Consider the following 9399-nt stretch of genomic DNA (forward strand, 5'->3'; position numbering starts at 1 on the left):
TACCATGTAACTGAAATTTTCTATTTAAATTTGTAAATAGCTATTTTCCCTAGACTACATTCTCTAGTAACCTAAAATTAAAATGTTTAAGCCATTTTTTCTGTGAATGAATTAGAAGACAAATATATTTCTATTTGTTCTCAAAGTATGCGGATTAAATATTAGCAACATTCATTAGGCTCACTCATCGTATATTTTTATTAATACGATTTTACATTAGATTTTTGCTATTGAATTTTTAAAATTAATATATTTATAAATACCAGTACTCTACATGTATTTTATTTCTTCATATTTAAAACTCAAGATATCCCATTGACTTAGTTGTTAATTCCCATTTTACAGATAAGGAAACGTAAGCTAATAGACATGGAGTGACTTGTCCGAAGTCACAGGTAGTAATGGAAGGACTAGATTTGAATGCAGGCATTCTAGTTTCAGTACCAACTTTCTTTTTTTTTTTTAACGCTGTGTTTCTACCTTCTTTCTAATTATTGATAGAACATGAGATTGTGTGTACAGTAAATGTGGTAGTTCGTGAACAAAATTAGTAGACTTCTTGGTCATAGCCAGTTCATACCTTTACCCTCCCTTTTAATACAGCACTTTGTTCATATCTCTGTTACAAGTACTTATGTTATAATTTATCTGGTTTATATGTCTGTCTTCCCCTCTAGATTACAAGCTCCTCTAGGAAGGGGACCATGTCTTATTCATCTTTTTATCTCTAGTGATTATCACAAAGCCTGGCTCATAGTGGGCACTCAGATGTTTGTTGGATGAACTAATGAATGAATGCACGTTTACATCTCCAATAATGGAGTGACAATTACCTCCCTTGTTAATTCTTATCAATTTTTAAAAAATCTCTCTTGAAGGTCTTCTCAGTCATTGGGGCCATTTTGCTAAACAATTGATACAGTTAAGTATTGTTGCACCAATGGGGTGACAAACACTGATGGAAGTGTACACATGTAGTCTTAGTGGAATTTCCATAACAATTACTAAGCCATTAATATTTTAGAGTATTAAGTGTTGTAGTCACTTTCAGGAGTAAAATAGCCTTTTAGTTTCTATCAGTGTGTAAGAATAGAAATGCCAAGAGCCACCAATCTAGTCCATCTCACTAATTTTTTATAGCTAAAGATCACCTAGTGTAGCGTACTGGACAAAGGTTAAGAGATTTAACTTTTGGTCCCAGCTCTGTAACTCACTCTGACCTCAAACAAGTCTCTTAACTTATCCAGGGCTGTTTTCTGAGGTTGGACTAGATGATCTCTAAGGTCTCTTTCACATCTATAGTTTCTCTGGTGGTATATTAGTTTTTAATCTAAAACAATTTATCTATACCAGTTCTTCATAACTGTTGTTATTGTTGTTTCTGGTCACCTTATCAATGGAAACAACTTCAATTTGGTTATGATTAAGTGTCTTAGCACAGTTTTGTATATAGTGTTCCCAAATGCTTGCCTTATCTGGCACAAATTCCATTCAGCCTGGAAAGTATGGATTAACTTCTGTATTTACTAGCACTTTTCCTTCCTACTTATAACTTTCCCACTCACTTCTGAACTCAAAGTTTAACACTCTTTTTCTATTACAATATGCTACCTAAAACTCAAAACACATTTTTAATTATAGTTGTCCTAAGAAATTCTTTGCTTTAGTACACATGTGGGCTGAGTTGGGGGTGAAAAAAGGATTAAGAATAATGTAGGTAGCTACTTCTTACAAGAAAAAATTGAGGGAAATTATATATTATTGGTTAAAAGATTGATTAGGATTACCTCAAGGGATGGTTGAGTTGTCATTTTACATATTTCACTCAATATTTTATGTCTTTTAAGTAGTGTTATTTAACTGTTACTGAATAATTGTAACTTTTTAAAAATTAATTTTAGTATTTAACAAATGCCCAAGCATTTATTGAAATCATGTTGCAGGAATGGCAGAGTATTCCGTAGTGCTTATTTTACTGTAATACAATGAAATGTATCAACCACTAGTTTACTATGAAGACAAGACATCACTGTTCTAGCTGATTATTTGTAGACAGTATGGCTGAGCTTAACTGAAGGAAATTTCCTGTTACTAAAACTGTTTTATGGGGACTGTATTTCCAATAAAACTTGGAACTCTAATCGTTGGCTCTAAGGGTTACAAAAAGAAAGCAAAAAAGTTGCTTGTTTAGTATGTTAAAATTCAATGGCTGTTTTAGAGCATTATATAAACTATTATCTATAGTTTTCTTCTTTCCCCTTACCCATAATGTCAACTAATTATAGAAAATTATTTTTAGTCCTTCTAAAATATATATAAATATTTGTAAGATTTTTTTTCTTCCCTTACAAAAGTCTTTTAGCCTTTTAAAACAAGCATGTCATGTATGAAATTCTGGCTATAATTAAGTTAGTTCACTTTTTGGTCTTTCAGTTTTTCTTATTCTTCTAAAATTCTATAAATTAAAAGTAGAAATTTAATCTAGGATTAAATTATGAGTGTATAATATTTGTGAGGCAGAAAGTAAATTTCCTTTTCCCAGATCTCAGGAACTACTACCTTGCTCTCACTAACTTCTTGAATTGGCTAGTTTCTCTAAAGTATGTACACAGGCTTTTAGAGAAGAGAATTTCTTTTTCTCTCTGATCATTATATACCTATCAGATGACAGCAGATAATCTTCCAAAATAGCTACCTAAAAGCCCTAAGGACAAGAGAAATCTTGGTGAACGTGATTGCCATGCTCAGTAATTTCTAATGAAAACATCGTTTAATAGAAAATTTTCTAATTTGGTAAATAATTTTTTGCAGTTTATAAGTATTTTATGTTACTCAGTGTAAATGAAAGCATTTTTATTTTACTTTTTTGGTATCAGTTTATTATACTCCTTCCTAATCCCTTCTCTGTTACTTGATTTCATCTATCCACTCATCTTCCCCTCATCCAAAATTAGTCATCCTTTGTATACCCAGCATTGTCTTCTTTTGATGTTTTCCTTTTTATTTTTGTTGTTAATCATTGTGCTTAGTACAGAATTTTATGTTACGTAGTGTGACTAAAGAATGAAATGATTATCATGGAGTTTAAGGAAATTAGATATAACTTGCAATTACTTTAATATCTTAGGGAAACAAGATAATTGTTTTTGCTTTCATTTTTATATATAATATCTTGGAATTCATGAGTTTTTCAAATTACTTTGCCTACCCACCTCTCTATAAAAATTTACTTTCTGGTCAGTTACTACATTTCCTAACCAAAAATTTGATATCATTGCCATGTCGTAGAGCTGGGATCTTTGCAGCTTAATGTTTTAAGGCTTGATGCAGAGAAGTTTTGTTAAAATTGTTGGAAGCCAAAGCTGATTTTTTTTTAATGTGTCTACAACTTTGATTTTGATCCTTCCTTAAATAGATTTTTTTTTTTAATGTTTAGAAAAATTAGAGATTAGTTTATGGTGTGATTCAATTTTTAGATTTAGTTCCTATTTTCAAAGTTTTTTTAATAGTCTTCTCTTTTTTCAGCAGAGAGAGATCATCATTGCCTGAATTTAGCTTTGTGACTACAACAACAAGACCTGTTCCTGTCTGGAGACGACTGTTACAATATCATTCTATCATTTTATGTTTGCCCTTTATCAATTTGAATAGATGTTTACATGTACTATAATTAGCATTTTTATCTTTACAGTTCTCTAGGGGTACACCTGAGTCCAGAAGTATATCTGAGTGTGTGCTTTGTCCTTAGTCTTAAATGTTTTCTCCCCTTACTTTATAGCCGTTTATTTTTTAAACACCATGCAAAGGGTTCTAATATGAGATAAGTTTAGTCTCAGCCAAGTTGAGACATTATGGGAAGTCCATAAAGCTTTGATGCGGTGTTAATTAGCACTAATAATTTAGAATGAAGAAAATGATTAAAAAGTTAAACGTGGGTTTGGTTTTAATTTTGCTGGGTTTTAGGATACACTTCTATGTTTAGGATAATCACTTGAAATAATTTTGAACAGATGGCAAAATACATTTTTGCACACTGTAATAACTTGCCTATTTCTTCCAAATATTCTTACTGAAGTTATTGCCAAGACCACTTACTCAAATAATCTTTTTAATTAGCTCTTTAAAACCAATAAGGAGAATAATTTTCTTTCTTTTCAAGTAATGCAGGATAACCTATGGATTATAAATATTGAGAAATATCTGTTAGATGTCTAATTTAGAGTTTTTCCGTATTTTCCTCACTTGCAATCAAGACATCAAAGACAATCTTAAAAGCAAAGGGAAATAATGCTGAGTGTCTAACATTGTTAAAGACTACTATGGAAAAGATATTATTTATAACAACATGGCTTAGGATTATTTATAGAGTGTGATTAAATTTTATCCTAAATATTTACCCAAAATACCCTTTTTATAATAAACACCATAAGAAAAGTTTTCAGAAAATTAATTTTTGAGTGTTTCTCTATAGGTTCTCATGAGGCATTTGAGAAGTCGGAAGTTATATTTGGTAGCAAATCTTTATTAGGGAAGTCCGAATTACACTTGATTCTGTTCAACCTTGTCCATGCTCATATTTTCTCTTTTTTTGTGTGTAAAGTTGACTGTTCTACAAACACTTTTTTCTTGAGTATGCATTGCATTTGTCTTCATGAAAAATAAAAAGAATGAATACATAATGTAAGTTATCTACTTTGATCCTCATTAGTTGGAGACAGCATGGTTAATGTTAGGATTGGTTTAAAGGAAAATTACATATTTGGAAGGTCTTCTAACATAATTATGACCTAGTAGCCTACAAGGCATTTTTAAAATTAGACTTTAAGCTTAGTTTATATTTGCAAACTAGCATATAGGTGCAGGGAGTTTGTAAATATTTTCCCAGATTTGTTAAGTATTTTTTCAAGGAAAAATTTTTCTGCCCATGTAATAGTGGTTTACCTGCTAGGGTAGAAACCCAGTATGAAGAGACCATATTTGCTGTTAACAGTTTTAGTTGGTTAATGGATGTGGACCACATACCATCACCCTCAATTTTATTTTGTCATCTTCCTTTTTACCCCTTGCCTTTAAAAACAAAATAAAGTAAAACAAAATTGAACATATCGTTTGAAATCAGAGTTGCAATGATTTGATTCTCTAAGATCACTGTGCTTTTTGAAAACTGTGAGAGCCAGTAGGTTAGTTACGTAATTAAATTCCCATATGTTGATTAATTAAAGGATTTTAATTTCATTTTCCTGAATAGGATTCTCATGGAGCTATTTGTAGATAACTGTACAGAATCACTTGTGTAATTGAATGAAAGTTTACCTCTGCATGATTGCATTGTGGGAGCCTTTTATATGTCTTTATATTTTTTAGTGTACTTGGATTTTACACTATTAGCTGTTCTAGTCATGCTATATTTGCTTTTTTTTAAAAATAGAGTTTATAAATATTTATGCTCAAAGTACAGATCAACTGAATATTTTTGGTCTTGTTTACAAGATAAATAATACTTTAAAGTGATGCAGCCACCAAGTGTCTTAGGAAAAAGTCATTGGTGCTACAAAACCTTTCAATATCAGTTTTGAACCTGTTATCTAGACTTTGCTAGGCTTTAATCTATGGTTACTTGTGACTTACTCTAATCTAACAGCATAATCATAAAAGTAGTCTGTGGTGAGTCAGGTAAGGAGCCCAGCCCTTTGAAAACACCCCGTAATTTAAAGATATGATGCAGAAGGACAGTGTACTTATTTGTGCCCAGCTTCCCAAACTGAAAATAGTTTCTTCAGTTTGTCATTAGCTCTTTTGATAAGAGGAGTGGTGTTAATGTGGCTAGAATTAAGAAATGATACATTCAGCATGGCTCAGTTTTCCCATATTTCAAATGGAAAACTTTTGCAATCCTAAAATATATGGTGAAATCCTGCTCTGCTTTAAATTCCCATCTGTCTTTTACTCATCAGGAGTCAGGATAATTCTTACATATTTATAGAACATTTGATGAGTTGGAAAGAGATGTATTATTTACATTGTACAAGTTTTGTGTTAATGTGTAGATTGTGTTCTACATTTACAAGACTTCATTCCAGCACCTTAGTGAATGTTCTTAAGATACAATTTTTAAGTATCAGCAAAGTATTCATAGATGTTTACTGTTGATTCTCAGAATCCTGGACCTGTTTTGGGTGTGATACTAACTTCAGAACATGTTGTCAGGCACAAGATTTCCTTTAATAAGTGGGTTAGCTTAACTCGATTTCTGCAGATTGTTGAACCTAAAAACACCAAAGGAGTCTTCTCTTCTCTGGAGACTGGATTGTTCCAGTTTTTGATACCTGTGCCCATAAGTATCCCATTTCACGAATGTGTGTTGGCATGGGGAAACAATTCCCTGCTCTTTGAGTGGAGCGAAAGTAATTGGTTAAGCTGTAGCAGCTTTTTTTGTTTATTTTTAAGGTGATAAAACTTGAACTGAAAAAGGTAAAACTTGAACTAGAAAACTACTCTTGTATGCTTAGAATGTTTATAGTATTACATGTTTGTGGGGTTGTCAACATTTTTATTATTTATAGTTGAATTATGTTTTGTTAAATATCCATAATGTTTATTATTTTTATATTTTGAAAATTTTTTAAATAAAATAGTCTTACTTAAAAGCAGTTGTTAACTTTTTAAAATTGTCCTGCATCTTGCATTATTATATTAATAGAAAACAAAGAATTTGCTTTGTTTGCCCTCAGAATTTGTTTGCCCTCAAGCTTTGTACAATTGAGAATTCTGAAATGTCTATATAAAGAAGTGGCTTCACATTGCCCCTTATCCCTCCTTATCACTCCATTCTCACTTTAAATTAGTAAGTCACTTTTGGTACCTATGTGTTATTGGCCTAATGACCTCTTTTCTCACACATTACAAATCCTCCATACCTTCTTCTTCTTAATTCCTGCCTCTTGACTGCCAGAAATTTTCTCTTGTTTCCATTTGGGGACCAAAATGATTCTCCTTATCTTGAGTGATAAGTACAAAAATATTGTTGAGATGTCAAAGAAGGACTAAAGTGAAATCAGACAAAGTGCGTATACTGTCAACCTCCAGAGCTTTTGAAAGTTTTTAGAACTTTCCTCCATAATTTTCAGTTTTTACTTGAACATGTTTTCTGTTCTGATTTAACGTGCTTTTCCAGCATTCAGCATATTCATTTCATACTTAATTTTATCAAATGATAAATTTGTTCTTTTGTTTTTCATTACAGATATACCTTCTGTCATCTATAATGTGGGTTAAATGAGCTTGGTAAATAACCTGTCTTCCACTAGTGACACGGCTTCTATGAGAAAATACATTGTCATCTCAAAGTCATACATCTTGATAAAAATCTAGTTAAAAGAGATCTGATGAAATACTATAGGACTCTGGCTTGAAATAATATAGGGGACTTCGGTTAATAATGACACACTTGGTAAAATTAAAAGAATTATGTATTTTACACCTATATTGCCAGCCTCTGGAATATTTGTAGATTGAACATGTCAGCTTTTACTTAACCTGAAAAGTATGAATGAATTTGGTCTTTCTTAATCCTTTTTAAAAATCACATGATATGTAAAGACAGAGATAGGATGGTAGAAAGCCTGTCATGTATAAATGACCACTGGACATTTAAAAATGGGGTTATAGGAGTGGCTGGTTAGCTCAGTTGGTTAGAGCGTGGTGCTGATAAAACCAAGGTTGCCAATTCGATCCCCACATGGGCCACTTTGAGATGAACACTTAAAAAAAGGGGGGGGGGGTTATATTAATGTATACTATTGTAATCTTTTTTATTTATGATAACAGGTTTATACCGTTTTCAAAACCCCTCCATTTGTAGATGAACCATAACGTATTGAACCAATCCTCACTTGGGGCATTTAGGGCCTTTCCATTATTTTTTAAATTTAGTATAAATGGTGCTGTATCCTTGAACATCTTTGATTGTTCCTTCAAGATACATTCCTAGTAGAACTGCTGGGTCAGAGTACACTAGTTTTTAAAACCTGTGATACATTTTGAATTTAATCTTTTACAAAGCTACGTATAAATACTTAGATACTTCGATAATTTCACTTTGGAGAACATAAATATAGGGGTTTTTTGCACATGTGTTAGAATTTACTGGATTTATTCTATATATTGTAACAGGAACCATGTAATGCTTGATATAGTAGTTCTGATGCAGTAGTGACCATATTATCAATATTTTCCACAATATATAGTTTCCAGGATTTTGTATACTATAGCAAACTTTCCTTGGAACTACAGATTTTTATACTTTTGTTACAGCATTTTATAAGTTTTCAAGAACTTAGAGTCTCATGACTAAGTCATGACTAATCTGTATTAAATGTTAGGGCAGATAATTTTTAACTTTATAAAATAAAGTAAATGGCAGAATCTGGACTGGAATTTCCATTTCTTAATACTATATCCACTATAAGAATACACAAAGAGGTACCAAATAATTCATAGAAACAATAGCAAGCTCCCCATATTTTTTTATCTCAACCCTCCAAACTGCTTTGCGCCAGAAAAATATTTTCCCCATGAAGTTCAGGAACATTTTGTTACGTAATTCATAAAGCATGAAATAGACTATGAAAGAATAGGAAGGGGAAAATGGTGGGTTACATGTATTTTTCTTCCATGTCAAAAGTCCGTTTTTGAAAAGATAACTTTTTATTGGGAAGAATTTCCTTGCAAACCATGAACATTTTTCTGAGCTATACATGTAATTGTCATGTTTTTAATATTTATCTAATATACAATATTGTATTACTAATTCCAATATTTGAGGGTTTGCAATGTTGTGGCAGAGTTTTCTTAGTCTTTGACTCACTTTATAAATCTAAGATATGTATTATTGAAGTATGCAAGAATACATTTTGTATTTAGTGCTGTGACAATCATGATTCTGATTAAAATATAGTAGGCAGTGTATTTTGAAGATTTTGATTTTAAGACATGGAGTGAATGAAAAGACCAACTTAATACTTATAATATCAAGCACAATAGAGTACAAGTTACACAAAAAAGTAAGCCTTTAAAGTCTTGCACATTCTTGAAACTTTTTTTGTTAATATATTTATCCCGAAGATCTCCCTTAAATCAAATTTTCAGTGACATCACCAACCTATTTTTTTTTAAGGAATATCTATGACTTAAGACTTAATGGACATCCTGCATTTTTATTAGAAGTCAGTGATAGGAAGAAATACATAGATGTTACCGATGTTTGCAGTTTGGGAGTTAAAAATGGATAGCTGTCAAATTTGTACTTAGTTTAATGCAATATTTTGTGATAAGGAGCCTGGTAGGTAATATGCCAGTTTTACATTGTATTTTTTTCTTATCAGTCAATATTCAGAGTTA

The 9399-nt window shown here is 31.5% G+C and overlaps 1 protein-coding gene across 23 annotated transcripts in view; it reads left to right on the forward strand.

Moving 5' to 3' along the window:
* The window catches only part of RBM26 (RNA binding motif protein 26), a 77890-nt gene extending 70407 nt beyond the window's left edge, over positions 1-7483 (forward strand). For 19 of the 23 annotated variants that reach the window (XM_019742573.3, XM_088792907.1, XM_019742564.3 and 16 more), the window contains one exon: positions 3526-7483. Coding sequence is in view for 3 of the 23 variants with exons in the window: in XM_019742574.3 (XP_019598133.1) it covers positions 3526-3549 (24 nt within the window). In the remaining 20 variants the exon portion in view is untranslated. The remainder of the gene's footprint in view (positions 1-3525) is intronic. The other 4 variants (XM_019742566.3, XM_019742567.3, XM_074329419.2 and 1 more) reach the window with 1 other exon arrangement.
* Positions 7484-9399: the final 1916 nt, after the last annotated feature.

The sequence above is a fragment of the Rhinolophus sinicus genome, chromosome 16 (assembly GCF_057876585.1).
Source record: "Rhinolophus sinicus isolate RSI-liver-muscle chromosome 16, RSI-T2T, whole genome shotgun sequence".
In the NCBI taxonomy this organism is placed as follows: domain Eukaryota; kingdom Metazoa; phylum Chordata; class Mammalia; order Chiroptera; family Rhinolophidae; genus Rhinolophus; species Rhinolophus sinicus.